We start from the raw sequence: 27,705 nt of genomic DNA, 5'->3' as shown, positions 1-27,705 counted from the left end.
TCGTTAGCCATATGATATGCAGTTATTATATATGTATCCAGCTTGTCTATCCTGGGTGAGTGTTGTGAAGTGGGAAACTGTCAGACACTGGTGGTGTAATTAATAAACCCTCATACTTGATTTCAGAAACAGGCATGTGATGGCAGGGAATTAAACCTCATTTGCAGTACAGCCAGGAGACATTATATAGTCTTAAGAGAATGTTTAACATCTGCTTTGATTTATCCAAACCCCCTGAATGTGCTCTGCATTTTATTCTAGTAGCTAATTGTATAAAGTGAAGGAGAAGTGGTGACGACGTTCAGTACTTCAAATAGTCTCCATAAGATTATGCAGGGTCCAGGGATCACTCTTCCAGAAATCTCACATGAATATAAAAGTTTGCAATCCACCTCTGGTGACTGGGGCAGTGACATAATAGAAGCAAGGACATAAATATCTAACTCCTAATTCAAAGATCAGCTCACTTGTTACCATGTCACAGGCCGTACAGTAATTCTAAAACCCTGGAGAGACCGCCACTCTGACTGCCTGACTGGTAGAGAGCACAAGCTCCTGCATCAGATGGCAAGTGACAACACTACACGAGACACAAAACACTTTTGTTGTGCTGCTGAAAAGTGTTTTGTTGTTTATTAATGCCAGTATTATGAACATGCAGTTCTTATGTCTGGCGATCTGATCTATGGGAAACATGTCTTCCTGTAAATTGCAAAATTCGGTGCAAGTTATCGCCTCCCCTTATAAATGCGATTCTTATGGTAAAATTATTGTATGATTCATTCATTCAGTAATTCATTCGTTCAATCCAGTCTTCTCACTGCCAGTTATTTAGTTGTAACCGTAAAGGCACTGTGTGTTCTAAAGCATAGGTCTTACCACCCCCACATGAAGTGACATGTACACTCGGGCAAAGTGAGTAGTGCTTCCAGTGTTCTGGTGCCAGCTACGGGGGCTGTCGCCCAGCAGTAGACCTCTGCACCCTCCCACCCAAGCTGGACTTACTGTCCAATAGGAGCTGCCCCGATGGATACATTGTTATTCATTACATTTCTGGCCAATCACAACAGGAATTTCATTGTAACTAAACAGAGCAAGCTGGGGGGATTGGTGAAAGGAGATATATTCAAAGAGAAGGATCTCACCTAAGGCAAGAGCACTGGTCCTCCATTCCTCCGTTTAATGGCAAGTAGCATCCCATCACTGGCATATCTGGTCACAGTTCTCAACAGACAATAATTGTTCAACCAGGAATTATCGCAGAGAAGACAAGAAACTGAAGTCACCTCAGCTGATGACCTGGTAAAGAGCCCATCAAGAAATCCACTGAGGCTATAGGAATAAATGTGCAGGAGATGGAGAAGGGGGCTTCTTTTGGACTTTGCCATTTATGTATCCTCTTGGTAACATTTATGGCGATTTTCCCTTGTTCGCAAGGAAACTGGATGTAGGTATCTTCTGTTTCTTCTTCTTGTATGGCTTTGTAATGTTCACTTCTTTACTACACAATGTTGCAGATTTTGTTGCAAATAGGCGAATTGTAACTATTGTTCCTATTCTCCTTTCTTGAAACTAACACCGTTAAATTGTGCGGGGAATCAGATGTGTAGTGCGGTAGGTACAGGCTAAGATGCTGTGCCATACACTCTGCGATAGTGTAGCTGGGTCCACACTGCTGGGCTCTCCTCCCTACTCTATTCTATAACAAAACCATTTCTTATCACACAAAGAAAATAGATTCCATCCCGTTATTTGCACAGCTATGAGGCAGAATGAACTAATGTATTACACAGTATTCCAGGCGTTCCTTTCCCCAAACAAGAAATCCTTCTTTTCAGTGCACATCTGGAGTCTACAAACAAAAAGTGACAGCTCCCAAACATGTTTACATGCGGCTCTAAAATATGTTAAACATACTTAATTCGAGCTTCATTGCAAGTTCAGTTCTTGTTTGTCAAAATCTTTCATGATGACTTTCTGAGTTTCTTGGCACTTTTAAGAGGCACATTTTCTGCTCCTACAGTGTGGGCTACGTGTGATCATCGCTTCCAGAGAAAACCATTGTTCTTGCAGGTCTCCTATTTTCCTGTAATTATCAATGTGTCTTCCTTTCTATATCAGATCTACAAGAACGTGTTAGATGATGTAAATAAGGAGATGAGTTATTTCCACTTTTAAATTATAGTAATATTGATTTGTGAAGTTGGAAAACAAAAGATGTCTCTTTGTTTTGTGTGGAAGTAACGTTTCTGCTATATATTATATGTAACATTCCATGTGGTACCATAGTCTCGCATAGAACATTGCTAGCATTGCAGAGTATGATGTGAAATTTGCTATTACAACTTGCATCCCCATTGTTAAAAGAGATAGCACTCGTGTATGAATGCGTATTAGTTACACTGCACAGCTGTCTCCAGTCATTTGTTGCATCGCTTTTGATTGTGGATTATCTAGGTTACTGATGGTGTGATACCTTATATGGATCATGTCTTTTATGTATTTGTTAAGCCGCTACATATCCCTTCAGCATTTGTTAGACCATGTGTACTGTTTTCCATTTGTTCCTTTGTTCTCCCGTTTGATGCCAGTTATAGAAAATGTATCAAAGAGCCAGACAGTATAAAGTACTATATATGTTTCTATTCCAGGATGTTTTCCTTCCTCTCTACTCTACTTTGCAATCGCTGGTGAACAGTCACAAACATTCTCACTGCTCGTTAGTAAATTGTCCGCATGTTATCACTAAGGTCTGAAGAATTCAGGGCTTATTTGCTGAGAAGCGTAAAGCCACTAATAGTGAAATATTTAAGCCTTTTACGAAAGAAGATTAAGCGCTGGACAGAGATCTTATTTTATAATATGAGAAAAGCACAGCATCCAACACATGTCTTTATACAGAGGTCCAATAAATCCTTCAGTACATATCGCCTTGGCATCATTTTACTGCTTCTAAGCAATAAACTTCATTTAATTGGTGCAGTTTATCCTTTGCAGGTCTATAGTGTATAAATCATACAGTGATAAATATAATGCATATGTTATGTATAATTATTTGTCATGGGATATATTTGGCAAGTAATTAAAAAAGTCATACTTTTTTGTTTTGTTTAATACTATTAATGATAAAACGAGCACAATATTCCCATAGCACTATAACCAGTCATCTTATTTTACAGTTGCCAAGTTGCCAGACATTAATAATTTCGCTGACTGTCAGTAAAAACTTGGTCAAGTCCTCACCTGTTAGCATGCCAGATGAATAAAAAACCATAGTCAGTAAAAATCCTTCCTGACAATACAATAATCCACACAGGCATATAACAACAGACACACTTGTGTAGAGCTGTGGACAATTTAAAATGCCCATATACACCTAACGATTATCTTACCAATGAACGAATTTGCTTCCAAACACCAGAAAACAGAAGAAAATGTCTGAACAACCATTTGTGTCCATTTACAAGCATTTGGGAGCAAATGGTCAATTGTCCTTTGCTCCAATACATTATCAGATCTTCATTTCAACCAGCCCCTTTGCCAGTAAATCCTGCTGTTCATTTCAGTTATATCAGAACAATGTATTAGTAAACAGAAACAAAATGTTGTCTGTATACTTTTATATAGTTGTAAGCAATAATATTTTAATAGATGGGAACATTGTATAGTTTTAAGCAATTTATTTACAAAATAATTCACCCACTCTGAGGATAGGTAATAGGTTCATGATTTAAGGGCAATTTGGATATAGACAAAAGGTTCCTAAACTCCACTATTACAGTCCAAGTTTTAAGGAATCAAACTGACCGAGGTACTAAGTAAGTACTTGAGTTCACGCATGGCTATCCTTAAAACCTGGAATGTAATGGTGAAGTTTGGGAAACTGTTATATAGACTAATCAGAATTATATCAGAATAGGACTCGTTTTTATTTCTTGCGATATTTTATGAATCCATATTTTCATATTAAAAGACTGCGCAGTGACTTTGACCTCAGAACCACAGGGCATTCTGGGCTTTGCAGTACCACAATAGTAGAAGAGCCACATATTATCTAGCATTGTCCTGCAATGTAGACCAGTTTCAGATCTAATCCAGTCTTAGATACACACAAACAGTACATTTATTCCAGGTCTCCTCTCAGAATCACAAGTAAATTATTAGTACAGCCTGTGGATTTTGAAAAGGTATCAGTCAGTAATGAATACATCTGTACTTCAGCAATGAAATATAGAAAACATGCATTGTAAGTTTGCACCAAAGACTGGATTTGAGAAGCACTGGTGTATCCCATTCATAGTGATATAATAAGAATAGTGTAGGCTTCCTGAAACATTATTTTGTCTACTTACTAACCACTTGCCTGGCAAGTTATATCAGATGCAACGACACAAGGCTGGGCCATCCCTGACATGGTTGAATCTGATGCAACCAGTTAGAAATACCCACTGTTCACCGGCTGAATCTTCCAGCAGCTACCACTCTGCCTCCTAGTCCCCCGCACCCCAGTGACTTTCATGCGACTGTTCACTGCACCCCCCATCTAGTGGCTGCAGAGATTAGCAGCTACTGAGGGAATGTGATAGAAGCAGTTCTTACCTTGCTGTGTACACCAGGCAGCTAAGATAGGAGCAGCTGCCAGGAAAATATGAATTTGCGATGGTCATGATGGTTTGATCATTGACAGTTCGATATCTTTGCCATCAATTTTTAACTGATGTTTAATAAAATCATGTTGGATATGTTTTAAATCGATATTCTTATACATTTTCAATATTTAAAGAAAAAAAAATGACAATTTTGGAGTGGTTTTTGGAGAAAGTAACCAGTTACCAGTTAAATGGTTAATGTCTTCTCTGTGTGTTACAGTGGCATATCCAGTTTTGTATGTAATGTAAAGGTAAAACGAGCATGTACTTAGGACACAATATTATAAGTGGCAATAGGTTATGGCATAGGTTCTCAAACTCGGTCCTCGGGACCCCACACAGTACATGTTTTGCAGGTAACCCAGCAGGTGCACATGTGAATTAATTACTCACTGACACATTTTAAAAGATCCGCAGGTGGAACTAATTATCTCACTTGCGATTCTGTGAGGTTACCTGCAAAACATGCACTGTGTGGGGTCCTGAGGACCGAGTTTGAGAACCACTGGGTCATGGTATAATAGGTCGACACTAAATGGTCGACATGTACAAGGTCATCATGGTCAAAAGGTTGACACTGAAATGGTCGACACACAAAAAAGGTCAACATGAGTTTTTCATGGGTTTTTTTGTGTCAAATTTTACCTTACAGCACATGGCACCCCAATTTGTGTACTGCTTCCCTCGCCATTCCACGTGGATGGTAAAGTATGAAAAAGTTGAAAAGATGAAGACTTTTTTTTGCCAAAACTCATGTCAACCATATGATGCGTTGACCATTGTCATGTTGACCATTTGAACCTGTTGATCTTTTGACAATGTCGATTATATGCATGTCGACCATTTAGTGTTGACCTTTTGACGGTTGACCTACTGACCTATTGATGACCTATCATCCGGGTACCATGGTCTTAAATACATGTTTCTATGTTGAACTTTTGTAACCTTTTTCTACATGGTCTTTACCAACCAATTATGGAAGAGGTGGTGTGAGATAGAGAGGCATCAGCATGTGTGGCGTACAGTCATACATTTATAGTCATCTGTATATACTGGCAATGCCCACTGTAACTCTGCACAGATTGGTGAATTCAGTTTTCTTCTGCCAAGGAATACAGTTTTGTGAAATGAGAGGTCTGGCATCCCTTACACTACACCAGGGATGGGGAACCTTCGGCACTCCAGCTGTTGTTTAACTACACATCCCAGCGTGCCCTGCAACAGTTTTAGCATCGCCAAATAACAAAACTGTAGCAAGGCATGCTGGTATGTGTAGTTCAACAACAGCTGGAGGGCCGAAGGTTCCCCATCCCTGCACTACACGTATGTACATAGTAGCAATTCTTCCTGGTAATATTTGTATCTACATCCAGTAGATTTCCTTTAGGTGAATTTTCATTGGTTTTTCTTTATTTGTAACATCAGTAATTTCAAAATAAACTTAGTCTGTGAATCCAGTTAAATAGAACTTAACATATCAATGGTAAAATAAAGAAAGCTACAGTACATAGATCGAATAGACTGTTATCCCGAGGGCCTGCCATAGTATGCATTTGATATATGTAATACTGTGGGGTACATTTACTAAGCAGTGATAAGAGTGGAGAAGTGAGCCAGTGGAGAAATTTCCCCATCAACCAATCAGCACTGAAGAAACATCTATAATTTGCATACTATAAAACGATACAGAGCTGCTGAATGGTTGATGGGGAAATTTCTCCACTGGCTCACTTCTTCGCTCTTATCACTGCTTAGTAAATGTACCCCATAATATAAAAAAGGACTGCTAGACAGAAGAGTTAAAACATGAAAAAAATTAAAACTGCTGCTTTTTGTTTTGTTTTATAGGAAAATAGTAACGGAAGTGTGGAAGTGAGAGGGGGAAGGGCACTGAAGAAAAACAGGTTCAAATGGGCAAAACCATTTGCACTGCAGAGGGGGGTTAGATATAACATGTGCAGAGAGAGTTAGCTCTGAGTGGGTTGTATTGTTTCTGTGCAGGGTAAATACTGGCTGCTTTATTTTTACACTGCAATGTAGATTTCACTTTGAACACACCACACCCAAATCTAACTCTCTCTGCACATGTTATATCTGCCCCCCTGCAGTGCACATGGTTTTGCCCATTAGCTGACAAATTTGCAGCTGCAAACAGATCTGAATTTGGCCCAAAGACACATATTTAAATGCACAGTGGAGGGTATGGGGCTTTGTGGCCTGCGAGGCTGTCCAGCAGGTAACCAGCAGTATTATAGGAACACTCCTCCAATTATGGTAATCTGTTTCTGCTTACATTCATAGCAGCATGGATTAGGGAAGTTAGATCAATGGCAGTATGTAACAATGAATATACTGTAAGGAAAGTATACCTATTTTCGATGGAAGAACCAGCTCATGAAAAAAGTTGTGACCACACATTCAGACAGATGTGATAACTTGTTCTATCTTATTCAGAAAAATGTATAGCCTGGCACTCAGCTGCTATTATATAGTAAAGGGCCCAAGGCAACACAGGTTCGGCAATTGTAGAAGACATCTCCTAATATTTAGTTAATACCTTGCTAAAATCTAATTAGACTTGATAAAGTAAATAATGTAATTAAGTCAATGCCACAAAGAGGGCAGAGTTATTTATGGAATGAGTACTAAGGCCTCATAAAATGATGTTTCTGAATTTGATAACACTTTGCAAATCAATATATCTTGTAATTAAATTCATCCATAAATGTGAATTTGCTTAGTTAGTAACACATCTGTAACTGAATGCATATGAGATTTATCAGAAACATTTATTGGAAAACCTGTGATATAGAGCTGGATGCTGCTTACATCTAAAGTACAGACCTAGGGCATAATTCAGCATGGGTTGTAGTTGTGCGAAAAATCACACAGCTACAACCCTTTACACTGACATGCGGGGGGACGCCCAGCACAGGGCAAGTCCACCCCGCATGCCAGGTCCTCCCACCTCTAACATGCAAGTGCTTTGCTAAACAGCGAAGTGCTCGCATGATAAGGGTAGCCCTCTGCCTGCACAGCCTAGTAGTGAAGGCAGAGAGCTTCCCACCATCTTTTGGGCCATGGTGGCTGCGTGTGACGTCATGCAGCCGCCGCAGGCTGCACTGCAAATGGTCCAGACACACCAGAGTTATCCGGACCGCAACCCCCACATGGTGCGTTGCCGCCCACAAAACATGGCGTCGACGCCCCATCACCCCACCCCCCCCGCCAGGTCTCAGACTGCGTTCTAAAGAGAATGCAGTTTAAGACCTTGAACATGCGCGCAATGGCGTGCGCACATGTGCACCGGTGCTGATATCGCACAATAGCGATTTCGGCACCATTGCGATTCATGCTGAATCACCCCCATAAATTGCATCCACAGATATCTAAAGATGCCTACAACTTGTCTTACTAGATAAAATACCCACGTTCAATAAGATACTCTAAGTGTATGATATTCCTGTCCCTACTTATGGATTGGCCCATATGCCCTATGCTGCACACGGAAAGGAAACTATATTTCCACCAACAAAGTAAATGTTTTATTATGAACTTCCTGCCCCCAACAAGCAGAATGGCGGTCGCCCAACATTGTTAATGTCCACATTATAGTACCACTCACACCGCCAGTGCTCTACTGTTCTCTCTATGCTGACATCAAGGGTAAAACGAGGTGTAGACAGCTCTTCTAACACAGGCAATTGTATCACAGTGCCGCAGTGGAGAGAAGGCCCTAAGCATCCCTGGCACTGGTAGCATGCCACCCATAAAGTTCTGTTCCCTGCAGGGAGGTGGCAGGTAGCCAGATATTTACAATGTCCTTTAAGGCTGGCTACATTTTTCAGTCCTGTTGTTTTGTACACAAAGTTTCTGCAGCAGTGACATATGGGGTCTATTTACTAAGCCTTGGATGAAGATAAAGTATATGGAGATAAAGTAGCAGCCAATCAGCTCCTAACTGTCATTTTTCAAACCCAGCCTGTGACATGTCAGTTAGGAGCTGATTGGCTGGTACTTTATCTCCAGCGACTTTATCTCCATCCAAGGCTTAGTAAATAGACCCCACAGTGTGGTGTGTGGGAGATGTAGCTCTTCACTGCTATTCCTTTGATAAAGTGTCACATGGACACAGAAACACATCAGCAGAGAAGCGTCACTCTCCTTACAACAGTACTTGCTGTCAATCTTTTTGCAAGCCTGCGACAATTCACATACACTGGACTGTCTGGATAATTACTCGGGCTAGTAACCAGTGTGGATCACAGATTTGATCACAGATGGGACTCAGAAACCTATGGAAGACTGCATACAGCTAAAGGAGTTCCACAAGAAAGGTCAATTCTTATGACCAATTAAGTATCTGGCTTTTCTTCCATCCTAAAAACTGACATTTTCAACTTCATATTCCACATGGAAGAAGTCATTGGTTCTGTATCATACTGTATCTAATAAATTGGGATTATTTATCAAACACAATACTGGAAAAGTTTTCAATAACCTGAACAATACTTACTCCAAAGAGGATTTCAGGTATACATATGTGAACAGCTATGGTATTTACTCAGCACAGCTTTTCTTTATAAGTGGTAGATACACTTTACATGTATTATTATTTATTTATAAAATACAAGTTTTATTATTGTTTCTAATTTTATAATGCGCAGGTTTATATGGTTATCCAGATGCAGTTCCTTGTCCTATTAGAGCACTTTACCTTAGTTGTGGTTTGTGATATGTCTTCATCTCTCTGAGGGGTAGATTTATTAAGCCTGGTGAAGTGATAAAGTGGAAGGTGATAATGCACCAGCCAATCAGCTCCTAACTTCCATGTTACAGGCTGGGTTTGAAAAATGACAGGAGCTGACTGGCTGGTGCGTTATCACCTTCCACTTTATCATTTCACCAGGCTTAATACATCTGCCCCTTTGTCATTATCTTTCCGTGCTACTTAAGATTTTATTAAGTTTCCCAGTTTGAACCCAGTTTTGAGAGGAAAACAGAGTTTTGCTGATAAAATGGTTCCCCTTCATTTAATTGTCACGGTTACTTGATTATCTGCCACATGCTCACTTCGACCCCATCTATATCACCGCAGTCTGTCTGCCCCTCCCCTTCAGAATGTAAGCTCTCACGAGCAGGGACCTCTCCCCTCATGTGCTTTCCCTCTCTTAGACCATTTTCAATTCCATACTCTCTACAGCGGCACCTAGCCCTCAATTTCTGCCACCCTGATGACTATTTAAGTGTCCTGTCCGCTGATGCAGCCATGTTTATACACCATGTACTTGTCCTACATTGTCTCGTACTGTAAGTCATTGTCTTGCTCATTGTGTATGTACTTTGTTAGGTGCTGCAGAGCCCTTGTGGCACTATATAAATAAAAGATAATAATAATAATAATAATAATAATAATAACAATTATAATGAATATTATTATTATTATTATTATTATTATTATTATGTGGATGCAGTATGGAGCTATTCATCCTATAACTACTGTCATTCAGCACTACCACATCAGTGATATTTGTGTGTGTCATCCTAGTTGTCCAAGCTGTACTGTTCTGCTTGTTCAGGATGCCATGCCTGACCACTAAGCCATGCACTGTACATTGCCATAAACTGGAAAAACCCACAGGCCGTTACGTTTGGGCTATAAGATATCTCAGATAATACGCAATTGTAAAGCGCTGGCCATTATATAAATGAATGATAAGACATAAATAATAAATCGTTTCAGTGCAACATCATCAGAACTTCACACAGGGCTGACCCTGTCCCCTGATCAGCTTTGCTTGCAGTAATGGATTATTTAGACTTTGCTACTGTGGCTGTGCAGTAAGAAGTCAGTTTGGCACAGTTGTTAATATGCATCATTTCAGCAATATTTTTCATTGCAGGTGGTTGGGTGTCACATCTTTTGGGGTCCCAGAGAAGCTAGGCTGCAGCAACCTCCCTCTAAGCATGCAGCAAAAGGACATGTGTAAAAAGAAGCCATATTTGTTGTCCAGCATCCGTGAGGGAGCCAGGCTGGGAATTCAAGAGTGCAGAAACCAGTTCAAACATGAAAGGTGGAACTGCTCTATTTTACCATCTTTATACACCTCCAGTCCTTCATTTTCAATTTCTTTCTTATCATCATCATCATTAGCATCAGCTCATTCAATCTTCAGCTATGAACTGAGCAGCGGTAAGTTGCTTCTAAATGTCTAATATACCATTACATTGCTTAATGAATGTCCAGTCAGTTTGGTATCAGCTTCAGACATCCTTGGTGACAGTACGGCAGCGTGGGCTGCTTACATCATTCAGACATCTTGTTTACATTGCTAAAAATTTGTTTTAAACAAATGCATACGAAATGTAAAAAAAATTATATTTGCAGGTTATCCCCCAAAACACCTTTTCAATGTTATGTATACCCTGGATGTATTGTATTTATATAGGGAACTTTTCCTTTATTCCCTATTTTGACCACAAAATGGGGGATGCTTTTTTGTTGAATTTTGTCTCGCCCTTGGTAGCTGACGTCATGTGAAGATGGCGTCAGGCATTGTAGCCTATGGGCTACTTACCACAAAAAGTGACTTTGACCCATAGGATTCCTCCTTAGCACTCACACATGTGCAGTCAGTAGACCATACATATGCAGCAGCAAATCTGGCCAGTAGTACATTTCTTATTGCCCCCCATAGCAGCGCTAAGAAATTATAATTATCAGGTCAAATGGGTCCTTTAAAGTGGTGCTGACATTATGTTAGACCAGTGTTCTCAAACTGTGTGTGGACACTTGCAAAGGTGCCTAGGATTGGTGGTCCATGACCAAGTCAAATGTAATAGATAAAAACTAGTGCTAGTGGCTGCCAATCATAAAATATGTGGACAAACAGTAGCAAATCCTGTCCCTCACCAAATAGCTGAAACTAAGGATGACATATAAGCACAACTGACTTAATTTTATATTTTTTTTTCAAAATTTCTTAATAAGAAACTTTTGGCCTAAGGGTACTGTAAAAAAAAATCTGATTCTCTAGGGCGCTGTGATTCAAAAATGTTTGGTAACCACTGTCTTAGACAATAATCATCATAGCGCATCTGTAACGTGGAAAGCCTTGCTCATTATACACTTGCCTGGTATGGGCGCATCAGATATGACCAAGCCAGGCTGGGCTTTAACCTGACATGTCTGCATCTGATGCGGCCAGTCAGAAACGCACACTGGGCAGCTACTGGAAGATAATCTTCCAGCAGCTGCCACTCTCAGAGGAACATCCCAGCCCCTTTGCTTCCTGGTTCCCTCCCCCAGTGCCTACCGTGTAGCTGACCACTGCTGAAATATAAATTAAACAGCTCTTACCTTCCCTGTGTACACCTGGCGGCTCCTGAGAGGAGCAGCTACTGTGGAAAAGCAAAGCTGCGATATCATGATATTGCAATGATCGGTGATCTGATTTTTTCAATAGAATTGTGCATCACATAATTCAGTCATAAAAAACAACAATTTCTGAGCATTTTTTTGAAAAAATATTTACCAGTATAGTGGTTATAACTGCTGCAAGACCCAATGAACAATCACCCCACCAGACTGGTTGGTAGAAATGAGGGTCAATACCAACGTTATAAATAAGTCTATTTATCATTACTCTCCAGATTTCAGTGTTACTGTTGGTGTCATATTTTTAATCTTCATTCATCACACTGATAAAATGTTTCTTTTCCATTATTTATAAATTGAGTCAGGACAATGCCAGCAAAAATGTCTGTTCCGAAAGTGGCGCAGAGAGGGGATAGGGCGGGTACTCTTTACCCAGGCCCACTAAAGGGGCCCGGGTCGCACTGGACTCCCACTCTCCGTTGCTGACAGCCGCACATCTGGCAGGGAGAGAGGACTGACAGCTGCTGCAGCAGCCTCCCTCCCCAGCCCAATAAATGCTGCTGTGTGCTGGGGAGAGAGGCAGCTGCAGTCAGACCTCTCTCCCTGCGTGATGAAGGGTAGCGATCGTGCCTGACCACCCGCCCACTGCCACTCACAGGTTCTGACACCACCCCCTTGCACTTCGTGGCCACACACACATTTTGGTTTTTCATATTGTACAAGCAGCGGGGGCTGACAATATCTCCCTCTTTGACCACGCCACCCTTCAATACCAGAGCCTGGCAGAGCTATCGGTGCCCCTGTGTCCCGGGGAAGACTTAGATTTTAGGATTACACTAGCTTAACATTCTCTTAGGGTTCTCTTTCTGCTGATTTATAATTTGCATGTGTAACAAAAAGTCTGCGCATGCTCAGTGTATTGTTTTTCCTGCACGATCTCACTAATGAATATAAAAATGTGTTTGACTACATCTTAAGCTGAGTAGTAGTCTTGATGGTCCTTATACCAAATCAAAGGACTTGGGTGGTAATTCAGACCTGATCGCTCGCTTGCTGTTTTTTGCAGTCTTGCGTTCGCATAGTCACTGCCCACTGGGGAGTTTATTTTAGCTGTGCAAGTGTGCGAATGCCTGTGCAGCCGAGCAGTACAAAAATAGTTTGTGCAGTTTCTGAGTTGCCCAGGACTTACTCAGCCGCTGCAATCACTTCAGCCTGTCCGGGGCCGGAATTGACGTCAGACATCCGCACTGCAAATGCTTGCACTTTTCCAACCACTCCTTGAATATGGTCAGTTGCCACCCACAAATGCCTGCTTCCTGTCAATCTCCTCGCGATCGGCTGCGCGAATGGATTCTTCGTAAAACCCATCGCACAGCAACGATCCGCTTTGTACCTATGCGACACACCTGCGCATTGTGGTGCATATGCATGCGCAGTTCTGACCTGATCGCAGCGCTGCAAAAAACGCTAGCGAGCGATCAGGTCTGAATTACCCCCTTGGCCCATAGATTTGCAGAAAAATATTGGCATTGTAACTGGTTGTTTTGTTTTTATGTTACGTGGCAAAACATCCACCTGCCATTTACAAAGTATTACCATTGTGCTCTGGAAAATGTGACAGTTGTCGAACTCTCCCTGTGCACCTGTTGGGTGGCCTGGAACATGTGACCAGCTGGATGGTCTGAAAACTGAGCCAGTTGTTAGCAGCCACCCACTAAGCAGGTATTTTCAAAACTGGACTCCTAAAGGGCTGAAAAGAGGTAAAATGTTCTGCCCAGCAATCCTTTGCCTGGTTGAAACAGGACACATCAGCTAGTGTACATTTATATGTGTACTTTTTTGAGGAATCACATCAGTTTTGCAAACAGCCCTGCATCAGCCCTAATAAATCTGGATTTTATAGGGTTCATGTAAACTGGAGTTAGATGAGTGTTTTGATTTTGGAAGCTCTACAGTAAAACGTGGATAGCTAAGACCCTCCACACAGTTCTCTATAGGCAAACAAAGGGGAAGGGGGGATTCCAGCTGATCTGAACCTCCCCTTCTCCACATCCTGGCCAGTGGCCATTACATGCAGTATATAGGGTGTAATAGAGCTGCTGTCAGAGCCGGCCTTAGGCATAGGCAAACTAGGCAAATGCCTAGGGCATTTGGTATGCTTAGGGGCACCAGCAGCTTCTGCTGATTAAAATGATATGCGACATGCCTATATTCTGTGTGTGACTGCGGCTGTATCTGCATACGAAATGCTACGTTGCAGTGTATTCCTGTAAATCACTGTAATGTAGCATTTCATATGCAGATACAGACACAGCCGAACACAGAATATAGGCATGCTGCATATCATTTTAATCAGCAGAAGCTGCTTGTGCATCCTAGCCACATAGTAATGCAAATATTATGATGCATTTTCATAAACAAAAGGCGACCGACGTTAGCAGAGCTGCCAGCTGACTCATGCCAGGCATCTCCTGCAGAACTAGCGGTGGTGCTAGGGGGCACCAGCCAAAATCTTGCCTAGGGCATCATATTGGTTAGGGACGGCTCTGGCTGCTGTACATGCCCAGTGGCAGCAGATTTTCCTACCAAGTCTCCTGTGTGCAGGGACAGACTGAGGCCTCTTTCCGTAACTGGCATCCGTGTGCGCGACTAGAATAGGGTGCGCGGACACTGCAAATGGGGGTGTGCCGTGAGCCAGGGGGCGTGGATTCATGGCACGCCCCCGTACTGCTTAGCAACGGGGCACGCAGACACTGAAAGTGGGGGCGTGCTGCGAGTCAGGAGGTGTGGACTCGCGCCATGCCCTCATATTGCTAAGCAATGGGGCACTACGGGCAGTGGCGGCAGCAGCGGGGGACAAACCAGAAAGCCAGGAACTGCGCTGTATGCGGCCTTCCTGGCTCTCTGTGGACCGGTCCAGCCCATCGGCCCTTCTGGCATTTGCCAGATGGGCAGTCCGGCCCTGGCTGTGTGTGTGTCTGTGGCTCTGAGCGCTCAAGCATTTGGTAACCCCCTCCAGAAAGCCTGGATCTGCTCTGCCCTTAGCCCCAATTCCAACACTTCATTTCAGGCCCTCAGGATCAATTATCCATTTATGACCAGGGTTAAGTCATTCTTATCAAATTTCTGACTTGGTGATTGAGATATATATTAAACCAACATACACAATACAAGTAAGATCCCCTCCACTCCAGCAACCAGAAGAATGCCTGCAATAGGGACTTTCTTTTTTATATTTTTCTAAGACAACACCGCTGTGGTTTTACTGAGAAGTGTTTTGAGGACTCCTGCGTGTGGTAAAAGGGATATGTTTTTCCAATAAAAATACTGCTTAGCTTGAGGAAACCACAGTGTGATCTAATTGCAGTATGAAAACAAACACTGCAATCTCCTGGGGAAGAAAGAAACTTTTTTTAAACTAAATGTTTCATATGGAGTTCTGCAAAGTTTCTTAGATGGCAATTATGGAACTTTAAAGAAAATTCATACTGAAAGAAAATATTTTTAGCTCTTCAAAAAAGTACATTACAGTCTCATTTAATTTCAAATAAAAGGGTTGATAATTATTTATCTATGTCCGCTTAATGAGAAACATATTGATCCTTGTTTCTCTGTTGGAACACACGCTGAGCTGACATGCCGAGCTCTGTTCATTGTATAGGGTTATTTATATAAAATCATAGGCAAGTGCAGGGGGCTCCAAACTGACACAATGAATAATTCTAGCCATGAGACGTATATGTTATTTATCCCAGTGGCACTATTTCATATAACACACATGAATAGTTTCACGCCTCATACAGCGTTATACATACAATGTACATGTGTATATATATATATATATATATATATATAATAGTGATGTGCACCGGAATTTTTTCGGGTTTTGGTTTTGGATTCGGTTCCGCGGCCGTGTTTTGGATTCGGACGCGTTTTGGCAAAACCTTCCTGAAAATTTTTTGTCGGATTCGGGTGTGTTTTGGATTCGGGTGTTTTTTTACAGAAAAACCTCAAAAACAGCTTAAATCATAGAATTTGGGGGACATTTTGATCCCATAGTATTATTAACGTCAATAACCATAATTTACACTCATTTTCAGTCTATTCTGAACACCTCACACCTCACAATATTATTTTTAGTCCTAAAATTTGCACCGAGGTCGCTGGATGACTAAGCTAAGCGACCCAAGTGGCCAACACAAACACTTGGCCCATCTAGGAGTGGCACTGCAGTGTCAGGCAGGATGGCACTTCAAAAAAATAGTCCCCAAACAGCACATGATGCAAAGAAAAAAAGAGGCGCAATGAGGTAGCTGTGTGACTAAGCTAAGTGACCCAAGTGGCCGACACAAACATCTGGCCCATCTAGGAGTGGCACTGCAGTGTCAGACAGGATGGCAGATTTAAAAAATAGTCCCCAAACAGCACATAATGCAAAGAAAAAAAGAGGCGCAATGAGGTAGCTGTGTGACTAAGCTAAGCGACCCAAGTGGCCGACACAAACACCTGGCCCATCTAGGAGTGGCACTGCAGTTTTCTAGCGAGAGGAGGAGTGCTTCCATCCTCATGTGAATCTGAACCACTAGCCATGAACATAGGCCAGGGCCTCAGCCGTTCCTTGCCACTCCGTGTCGTAAATGGCATATTGGCAAGTTTACGCTTCTCCTCAGACGCTTTTAATTTTGATTTTTGGGTCATTTTACTGAACTTTTGTTTTTTGGATTTTACATACTCTCTACTATGACATTGGGCATCGGCCTTGGCAGACGACGTTGATGGCATTTCATCGTCTCGGCCATGACTAGTGGCAGCAGCTTCAGCACGAGGTGGAAGTGGATCTTGATCTTTCCCTATTTTACCCTCCACATTTTTGTTCTCAATTTTTTAATGTGTGTAATTATATGCCAGTATCAATAGCAATGGCCTACTACTATATATACTGCACACAACTGAAATGCACCACAGGTATGGATGGATAGTATACTTGACGACACAGAGATAGGTAGAGCAGTGGCCTACTGTACCGTACTGCTATATACTATATACTGGTGGTCAGCAAACTGTGCAAAACTGAAATGCACCACAGGTATGGATGGATAGTATACTTGACGACACAGAGGTAGGTAGAGCAGTGGCCTACTGTACCGTACTGCTATATACTATATACTGGTGGTCAGAAACTGTGCAAAACTGAAATGCACCACAGGTATGGATGGATAGTATACTTGACGACACAGAGGTAGGTAGAGCAGTGGCCTTCTGTACCGTACTGCTATATATTATATACTGGTGGTCAGCAAACTGTGCAAAACTGAAATGCACCACAGGTATGGATGGATAGTATACTTGACGACACAGAGGTAGGTAGAGCAGTGGCCTTCTGTACCGTACTGCTATATATTATATACTGGTGGTCAGCAAACTGTGCAAAACTGAAATGCACCACAGGTATGGATGGATAGTATACTTGATGACACAGAGGTAGGTAGAGCAGTGGCCTTCTGTACCGTACTGCTATATATTATATACTGGTGGTCAGCAAAATTATGCACTGTACTCCTACTATATACTACAATGCAGCACAGATATGGAGCGTTTTTCAGGCAGAGAACGTATAATACTGGTGGTCACTGGTCAGCAAAACTCTGCACTGTACTACTCCTATATAATACTGCTGGTCCCCAGTCCCCACAATAAAGCAGTGTGAGCACAGATATATGCAGCACACTGAGCACAGATATGGAGCGTTTTTCAGGCAGAGAACGTATAATACTGGTGGTCACTGGTCAGCAAAACTCTGCACTGTACTCCTCCTATATAATACTGCTGGTCCCCAGTCCCCACAATAAAGCAGTGTGAGCACAGATATATGCAGCACACTGAGCACAGATATGGAGCGTTTTTCAGGCAGAGAACGTATAATACTGGTGGTCACTGGTCAGCAAAACTCTGCACTGTACTCCTCCTATATAATACTGCTGGTCCCCAGTCCCCACAATAAAGCAGTGTGAGCACAGATATATGCAGCACACTGAGCACAGATATGGAGCGTTTTTCAGGCAGAGAACGTATAATACTGGTGGTCACTGGTCAGCAAAACTCTGCACTGTACTCCTCCTATATAATACTGCTGGTCCCCAGTCCCCACAATAAAGCAGTGTGAGCACAGATATATGCAGCACACTGAGCACAGATATGGAGCGTTTTTCAGGCAGAGAACGTATAATACTGGTGGTCACTGGTCAGCAAAACTCTGCACTGTACTCCTCCTATATAATACTGCTGGTCCCCAGTCCCCACAATAAAGCAGTGTGAGCACAGATATATGCAGCACACTGAGCACAGATATGGAGCGTTTTTCAGGCAGAGAACGTATAATACTGGTGGTCACTGGTCAGCAAAACTCTGCACTGTACTCGTCCAATATAATACTGCTGGTCCCCAGTCCCCACAATAAAGCAGCGAGCACAGATATTTGCAGCCACCTGAATAAAACTGAGAGGACGCCAGCCACGTCCTCTCACTATCATTTTCAATGCACGAGTGAAAAATGGCGGCGACGCGCGGCTCCTTATATAGAATACGAATTTAGTTAGCATCCGACCGCGGGATGATGACGTTCGGGCGCGCTCGGGTTAACCGAGCAAGGCGAGAAGGTTCGAATCTGCCTCGGACCCGTGTAAAAAGGGTGAAGATCGGGGGGGTTCGGATTCCGAGGATCCGAACCCGCTCATCACTAATATATATATATATATATGTGTGTGTGTGTGTAGGTTCGGGAAGTACCAAGGGCAAATGCCTTGTGCAGTAATTTATCCCAGATTAAAAGTGAGAATGGTAGAAAAATAAAACATCGCTATTAAGTCATACATCACCGTAATTAATTTCAATATCACATTCTCCCATTTTTCTCTTTAAAACCTCATTCATGCCTCAACTAAGCCATGAGGTCATGAACACAAGGCGGCATTGGGCCTGTCTTTATTACAGGTGTATCTATTGTCCAATAGAATGTCTTCATTAAATTGGTATTCCTGCATATAAATGCTGTAGAACCCATGTCAGTTTAGTGCAGGGGGCAGAGGCAGAACTACCGCCAGTGCAACCAGTGCGTTGCACTGGGGCCCGCCTCTGTCCAGGGGCCCAAAGCATGTAATGAGTCAAACTGACTCATTACATGCCGCTGTGCGCTGCGGGCAACCGCTGCTCGCAGCGCACAGCCGCCCAGAGAGGAGAGGAGAGGAGCAGCGGTACGGGGGAAGGAGGAGGAGGGAGGTGGAGGAGGGAGCCGCAGCAGCGCTTTGTTACTGATTGAGGCGCTGCTGCTGTCCCTCTGCTTCACTATAGGCTGTCTTCCGAGAACAGCCTATAGTGAAGCAGAGGGGCAGCAGCAGCAGCGCCTCCACCAATAACACAGCGCTGCTGCGGCTCCCTCCTCCACCTCCCTCCTCCTCCTTCTCTCCTGCCCGCGAATCGTGAGTGACCAGAAGCTGCACCGAGGAGCCTGAGCCAGCGGAGAGGGTAAGTATAATTCTTCTTACTTTCTTTCTTTCTTTCTTTCTTTCTTTCTTTCTTTCTTTCTTTCTTTCTTTCTTTCTTTCTTGGGACTGTCTGCCGCAATGTGTAAAAAGGGGGAATCTGCCTGCCGCAATGTGTAAAAATGGGGAATCTGCCTGCCGCAATGTGTAAAAATGGGGAATCTGCCTGCCGCAATATGTAAAAATGGGGAATCTGCCTGCCGCAATGTGTAAAAATGGGGAATCTGCCTGCCGCAATGTGTAAAAAGGGGGAATCTGCCTGCCGCAATGTGTAAAAATGGGGAATCTGCCTGCCGCAATGTGTAAAAATGGGGAATCTGCCTGCCGCAATGTGTAAAAATGGGGAATCTGCTTGCCGCAATGTGTAAAAATGGGGAATCTGCCTGCCGCAAGGTGTAAAAATGGGGAATCTGTCTGCCGTAATGTGTAAAAAGGGGGAATCTGCCTGCCGCAATGTGTAAAAAGGGGGAATCTGTCTGCCGCAATGTGTAAAAATGGGGAATCTGCTTGCTGCAATGTGTAAAAATGGGGAATCTGCCTGCCGCAATGTGTAAAAATGGGGAATCTATCTGCCGTAATGTGTATTTTGTGGCCACACCCCTTCCCTACGAAGCCACGCCCCTGTTTTGCATGCAGGGGTGGGGCTCCGATGCCGTTTCTTGCACACAGTGCTAAAATGTCTAGTTACGGCACTGTTGCTAGGTATCCATTTCTCTGTCCCTGAGCAGGTCCCCCTCACCAGATCCTCTCCAGGGGTGAGGGGGTGGACTTGGATGGGATGGGGGGGGCCCAAAGCACTTTGTCGCACCTGGGCCCACCGCTCTCTAGTTCCGCCACTGGCAGGGGGTATCTCTGTGAAGGTAAACACTGATGTCCAGTCTTCACCAACTCTGAGCACTTGTAAAAACTAACTAGTTTTATCCAGTTAAGAAGCACAACAGTATATGCTGCCACTACATAAATAAATGTTAATGAATAAATAAATAAATATGCAGTCTTGTCTCTATACAAATATGGCAAGCAAAAATGGTATGTGCGCATGCAACTTTAACCCTTTTATCTGTAAAGGGCTGTAGAGATATAAAGTCTGATTACTGTATACCCAGGGGTGTTTTAACACAGGATGGAGTCTGTATGCAAATTTCCATGGGCCACCTTCCCCAGAAAAAATGGCGCCATTGCATTCACAGACGGCTCTGGCACTGTGCCACTGTGTATGCCTTAAAACAACAATGTAATGTACTAAGGGCATATTCACCAATCTGACATAGTTGTCTGGCTGTAAATGTATTACATTTACATACATAACATATCTCATACATATGTCCCTCATTAGTTGCTGTGTCATATTATTTCCCCACATATACAGTCAGTCTGTGGAGAGGAATAAAAGACACATGTTTTGTTCTGGCCCCTCAGCCTCCAACGCTGCTGTGCCCTTAAGGATTGGGTTGCTGTGGTTGTAGTTATGCTCAAACTATCAATCCTTTTACAGCTGTAAGAGTGGGTGCAATTAGGGTAACTCTTTCTCCTTTATCAAATTTCTTCACCATTCCTGTGCCGTCTGCTGAAAGCAATACTATCTTTCGTTTTCAGTAGGTGATTTATGCCACTGGATGTAAAATGCTGTGATGCAAAAGGATGTACAAAGAATCACGGAAGTGCTGACATTTTTTTCAATGTTTATTGCAGTGGGGATGACTATACCCTCTGTGTACTAAAGTTTATTTGCATGGATAGTGGTAGCGATAACCGCTGTCCCTAAGAGTTACAGCCCCGTCATTTCGGGGGAATCTGTCACATTTGCTGGGGTATTTATCAAATCCTGGAGAGAGATAAAGTACCAACCAATCAGCTCCTAACTGCCATGTTACAGGCTGTGTTTGAAAAATGCTAGGATCTGATTGGTTGGTGCATAACTTTGGGGGTGATTTAGAGCTGATCGTTGCTGTGCGTTTTCACACAGTGGGTGATCAGCGATAGACTGTGCATGCGTATGCAGTACAATGCGCACACGTGTTAGCAAACAACAACAGGCATCACCGGACAGCGACAGGCTGGTGCGAAAATTTCAATCACACAGCCATTCGCAAGGTGATTGACAGGAAGAGACTATTATGGGTGGTAACTGACCATTTTGTGGGACTGTCAGGGAAAACGCAGGCGTTCCCAAGCATTTTCAGGGATGGTGTGTGACGTCAGCTCTGGCCCCAATCAGCCTGTTCTCATCGCACTGTGGGAGTAAGTCCTGGGCTGCGCACAGACTGCAGGCCGTGGAAAAATCATTCACTGGTGAGTGAGGTGCGAACGGATTTGCAGCTGTGCGCCTACTGAGGGGTTTTTGCAGCTCGGCATACACATGCGATCGCACACTTGCACAGCGAATATACACTCCCTTTGGGCGGCCAGAATCTGAACGCAGCACCACAAATTTAGCAGCCCAGCGATCAGGTCTGAATTACCCACTTTATCTCTCTACAATTTTTCTCTCTCAAAACTTTGATAAATACCAATTTTAGAGTCACATCTGGGTCATGTGCTCAGTGTCAGATTCAGGAGCAAGACGGGAGCATAATATGCCTCCAAAGGCATTAAGTAGATATGTAAATACATAGGGGCCAGACCGTAGTCCCCATCTGCACTGATAGTTAGCCTTTTGCAGGAGATTTCATGGAAAAAAACTCAGATTACAAAGTATTAAATGGCAATGTAAAATGCTTTGAAACAGGAAATAATAATGGCATCCATCATCTCCAATGTCTACTTTATACAGTAACATATAGCAGTATGCATGGCTTAAGTCTATGAAATGTTACTCTCCATGTTTAAAGCTAAATTTGTTATTTCAGGTACCAAAGAAACAGCGTTCATCTCTGCAGTGACAGCAGCGGGCCTGGTGCACACAGTGACAAGAGCATGCAGTGCTGGGAATATGACCGAATGCTCCTGTGACACAAGCCTTCAAAACGGAGGCTCAGCCAGTGAAGGCTGGCACTGGGGGGGCTGCTCAGATGATCTTCAGTACGGAATGTGGTTCAGCAGGAAATTCCTTGATGCCCCCTACAAAAATACAACTGGAAAGGAATCAGATATTCTTAGTGCAATGCACTTACATAACAATGAAGCTGGCAGGATGGTATGTATCATTACGTAATTCTTTCTCACAGAGGATTCATAGTCACATTAAATTCAGTTCTAAAAACATCTGGCATCAAAGTGACATTAGCGGACACTGCTATTCTCTGTTTTATACACAAAACTTGTAGTATTTCAGTTTCAGATTAAAAACATTTTATTTTTACACTAGAAACAATAAATGGTCAAAGGAGGGTTCATTCCGACCCGTTTGCACGCAGCGGTGTATCGCTGCAGTGCGAACGGGTACGGAATGCGCATGCGCAGCGGCCGCAGTGCACGTGTGCGATGTTGCCCGGTGTCAGGGGTCGCATCTTGAGAAGTAAGCGGTAGCAGAGCGGACCGCAAAGAAGATGGACAGGAAGAAGGTGGACCTGGGCGTCACCGCAGCGTTTCCAGACGTTTTCGGGGAGTGAATTTGAAAACGCAGGCGTGTCCAGAAAAATGGAGGGCGGATGTCTGACGTCAAAGCCAGCCCCTGTATCACTGAGATCGTCGCACAGGGTAAGTAGGTATAGGGCTAGTCATGTTGTGCTTGAAATTTTTTAGCTTAGCAGGACTGCACAAACGATCACAGCCCTGCTAAGCTAAAATACACTCCCCCATAGGCGTGGACTAGTTGATCGCAGCAGCAGCAGCAAAAAGTTGCTGGCTGCGATCAACTCGGAATGACCACCAAAATGTTATAGCCTGCGAGATGCAGGCTGTTCTGGAATTCCTGGGAGTCTGCTCGTATTTTTAAAGTGGCAATCATTTACAATGCAACACAAGGCCAGTTTTGCCTTGCAAATGACTGACGCTTTAAAAATAAGGCAAACTCCTAGGAATTCCCAAACAGCCTGCCTCTCACAGGCTATTACATCTTACTCTGTGTGTTTTTTGAAGGACTTTAATGCACTTGCTTACTTCATAGCAAAACAAATTTAACTTAAAGCCTGCAGTTCTAAAAATAATAAGCTTAGGAGCCCATGTATCATTGTTCACATAAAGAATGTGCTGATCCCAACCACTTTGCATAATTTCATATTGTAGTAACAAACCAAAAAATTGGCAAACGTATCAAAATTAAACTAGCTGTGCAAAAACTGTTATATCATGCATAATCATTTTAGGTATGCGATCTCTATTTCCTCTTGACATTGCATTTTTATTCTATAATATAATGTGCACACGCTGGAAAAAAAGAGAGTATACGCAATCAAACAATAAACTCTCCTTGTGTTCCGTGCAGGAGTAGTGGTTAGTTTTAGAGGAGGAAGTGTTTGCAGAAGAGGGTCTATTTTTGGAGGAGGAAGTCAATAGGCGTTTCTATAATGGATGCAAGGTGTGCAGTGCATATGGGCCCCTGAGTACAGGGGGGCCCACACCGCACACCCTGAACCCATATATTATACTTACTGCACTGCAGACACAAATCACTTGGAAAATGGCTGCCACGGCCATTTCCGAGTGCTTTGCGCATGCGCACTGGATATGTCCCCGGAAACAAGGATAATCGATAAAGGAAAAAGGGGGGAAGTGGATATCTTCTGCACTAGTCAAAAATCAATTAGCATTCCTTTAGATGTGATGAATACCCCATTAATACATGTATTATGGTTTAATTCATAATCATATGTTGGGGGTGCTGCCATAGACAATAAGGTAGGAAGTAGAAGTAAGATAAAGATTATCTCTTGGGTGGCGCACTATGAGAAGAAAAAAATATTTAATCTCTCTTTTTTTTGCAAACCCATCTTGTTATATCAGCCACTTAGTTGCATAATTTTTAAGGTATTCCTTCCCATTCAATACCAAGCTGCCTGTGATAGGATGGCTGGCTGCAATGCCCATTATGAGAGTAAGCACATTGACATGCATACATATGTACAAATGCCAGGTAAAACTCACTTGGAGGTAACCTGAAGCCTCATAAATGATATATGGCCATCATAAGCCAGTGCCAGACTCACACAGAGGCTTCCCTAAACACTGCTGCACAGACAGAGAATGCAGCTGCTCAGACCCTTACAAATGAACAAAAACATATATATCCACAGAAGTTATAAACTAAAACTACTCTAAAACCTGCATTTCAGAAAATACTAAACATTGAAATATTTGCCAGTTTCCCCTGCATATATAATGGAAATATAAAGTGATGCAAGCACTTTATGAAAACAATTCTGTAACAGAGTAAAGGTCTTACTGCTATACCTTCTCGTACACTTAACTTTGTTGTATAGTCAGTTTTTATTTATTCTTATCATAATACACTTATTTATTTCATACGGCATCAGCCTGATGTGTGGTGCGATTATTTTGTAGCAAAGCAAATCTGTGACAAACCACACACAAAGGGAAGACATCACAATCCAGTCTGTACAGAGATGGCACCATAGGGCCTGAATCAGCGATGTGTGCTAATACTGATATAGCTGCCAGGATTTGTATTGAGACGCCGACCAGCGGCTTTGCAAATCCAAGTTGCTGCATATAAAGTTGCAGCATTGGACATAGATAAGTCGATTCTCAACCGTCTGAGTTATCCTTACGGATGAATCAGGCCCATAGATCTGACAGTCTCTTCTACTAAACATTTATAGATTGAGTACATTTACTTAGACCAGAAATGGCTTTCCACTATCATTTGTGTTATATGCAAACATGGACTTTAAATGAGAATCTCCAAAGGTTCGTTATGTAAGCCTGTACTCCTAAACATAAGCTTTTACAGTGACACTGGCAATTAAAGTCTGTTTAACAAGGCTTATATCATGCAATGCATCTATAATGTGGAATTTACAACATGTTTGAAGTGTTGCCATCCAGCGTCACCCACCCCCTCCATCATCACTGCCTGCCCCTGGTTCTAACCGAGGGGCAGATGTATTAACCTGGAGAAGGCATAAGGAAGTGATAAACCTGTGATATGTGCAAGGTGATAAAGGCAGCAGCCAATCAGATCCTAACTGTTAATTTACATATTGGAGCTGATTGGCTGGTGCCTTTATCACCTTGCACATATCACTGGTTTATCACTTCCGTATGCCTTCTCCAGGTTAATACATCTTCCCCTTGTGTGGAGAGTTGGGGTAGCATCTCCTGCTCCTCAGACATCATATCCCACCACTACAATCCCTGCTTATTACTAACTTGCAAGAGGGGCATAGAGATAAGAGTCTTAACAGATACGAGTCTGTCCGCTGCTGCGCCTCCATGTCAGTGGTTGGTGCCATGGAGTGAATAAGAGCATTGGATACGTGGCCTTATGGCATCATACAGATTTTAGACAAATTCTAAAGTTTTGTGCCAAAGTGACTGCCTACAGTAGGTTCACTAAGTGGTAGCGCTGGCCCTGACTGTGTGTTTTTAAGATGGACACCACTAGCTGACAATTTGAGTCTAGAACAGTCCATGATGGACTTTACAATACATTTCACATGGACACAAGAGACTAAGGGGTCTATTTACTAAGCCTTGGATGGAGATAAAGTTGCTGGAGATAAAGTCCCAGCCAATCGGCTCCTAACTGTCATTTTTCAAACCCAGCGTGTGACATGGTAGTTTGGGGAACATGTACTAAGCAGTGATAAAAGTGGAGAAGTGAGCCAGTGGAGAAGTTGCCCATGGCCACCAATCAGCATTGACTTAACATTTCTAATTTGCATACTATACAATTGTACGGAGCAGCTGATTGGTTGCCATGGAAAATTTCTCCACTGGCTCACTTCTCCACTTTTATCACTGCTTAGTACATGTCCCCCTTAGGAACTGATTGGCCAGTCATTTATCTCCATCCACTTTATCTCCATTCAAGGCTTAGTAAATAGACCCCTAACTCCTTTCTTGTAGATATATTATATATGGTATAATAATTTTTACAAAATGTAGTATTATTTTTTCACAAAGATTTTATGCACTTCATAGATGTTGAATGCTTTCCCCCTACTGACTGCTGCACTGTGTCTGTTTCATTAGGCTGTGGCTAAGCTCATGACTGTGGACTGTCGCTGCCACGGAGTCTCTGGTTCCTGTGCTGTAAAAACCTGTTGGAAATCTATGTCTTCATTTGAAAAGATTGGCAGTTACCTAAAAGACAAATATGAAAACAGCATCCAGATATCGGACAGAATGAAGCGCAAGGTCCGTAGGAAAGAGAAAAATCATCGTAAGATTCCTGTCAGAAAAGAAGATCTTGTGTACTCAAACAGATCCCCAAATTATTGTGTGGAAGATCAGAAACTAGGAATATCTGGGACACATGGGCGGGAATGTAACCGCACCTCTGAGGGACCAGATGGTTGCAACCTGCTCTGCTGTGGGAGGGGTTATAACACACATGTGATCAGACATGTAGAAAGATGCGAGTGTAAATTTGTGTGGTGCTGCTATGTGCGCTGCAGGCGGTGTGAGAGCATGACTGATGTCCACACATGCAAATAGGTTCTATGACAGACAACAGCTCATGGATGAATACAACACATATCTCACTGCTAGGAAATGTTCCAGAGGAGAACAAAGAAAATCCAGATTAGACTAAACAAATGATCATAAAAATTATCCCTCCTACATGCCAAATAGCTACCATGTGTCCCACCTTTCCAGGCACAGTCCCAAGTGTTTAAGAGTTCTTTCCAAAGTACATCTCTGAATGTTGATGTTTAAGTGCACAGTTCTATTCTCAGTTATTTAATGAAATAACAGTAATATGTACTCTTATGATATTCTGTTACTATCATTTTCAGTAGTAAGGGCATGTTGGATATATTGTCTACATAGACTCATGCAGAGTGTCATAAAAACTGTAAATATGGTTGAATACCTGTGATACAATACATCTGCGATCTTGTATGCAGAAAACATGGCACCAGCATCTCAGCTACCGTGGCCATTCTGTGTGACCATAGACTCAACCAGATGCACAGCCATCTTAATGTATGGACACACTGGGCAGCTACCCACAGCCCCATAATTCTAAGGGACTTTATGCAGGGGCGAGTAGGACTGGTGGGTAAATGCTCCC

The 27,705-nt window shown here is 42.7% G+C and overlaps 1 protein-coding gene across 1 annotated transcript; it reads left to right on the top strand.

Annotated features, from left to right (window-relative positions):
- The first annotated feature begins 1,110 nt into the window (after positions 1-1,110).
- WNT16 (Wnt family member 16) lies at positions 1,111-27,705 on the top strand. Its single transcript, XM_063930472.1, has 4 exons — positions 1,111-1,447; positions 10,553-10,842; positions 22,415-22,701; positions 26,661-27,705. The coding sequence occupies exons 1-4, from the start codon at positions 1,356-1,358 to the stop codon at positions 27,123-27,125; spliced, it is 1,134 nt and encodes a 377-aa protein (XP_063786542.1). The 5' UTR covers positions 1,111-1,355; the 3' UTR covers positions 27,126-27,705.

The sequence above is a fragment of the Pseudophryne corroboree genome, chromosome 6 (assembly GCF_028390025.1).
Source record: "Pseudophryne corroboree isolate aPseCor3 chromosome 6, aPseCor3.hap2, whole genome shotgun sequence".
Classification (NCBI taxonomy): Eukaryota; Metazoa; Chordata; class Amphibia; order Anura; family Myobatrachidae; genus Pseudophryne; species Pseudophryne corroboree.
This window is presented reverse-complemented; position numbering and strand designations above follow the sequence as displayed.

Bases quoted from the DNA above. Each gene is read 5' to 3' on its own strand.
- WNT16 (XM_063930472.1), top strand. From the start codon at position 1,356: ATGGAGAAGGGGGCTTCTTTTGGACTTTGCCATTTATGTATCCTCTTG. The intron at 1,448-10,552 runs GTAGGTATCTTC...TTTTCATTGCAG, and splicing joins TGTTCGCAAGGAAACTGGAT to GTGGTTGGGTGTCACATCTT. The intron at 10,843-22,414 runs GTAAGTTGCTTC...TTGTTATTTCAG, and splicing joins CAGCTATGAACTGAGCAGCG to GTACCAAAGAAACAGCGTTC.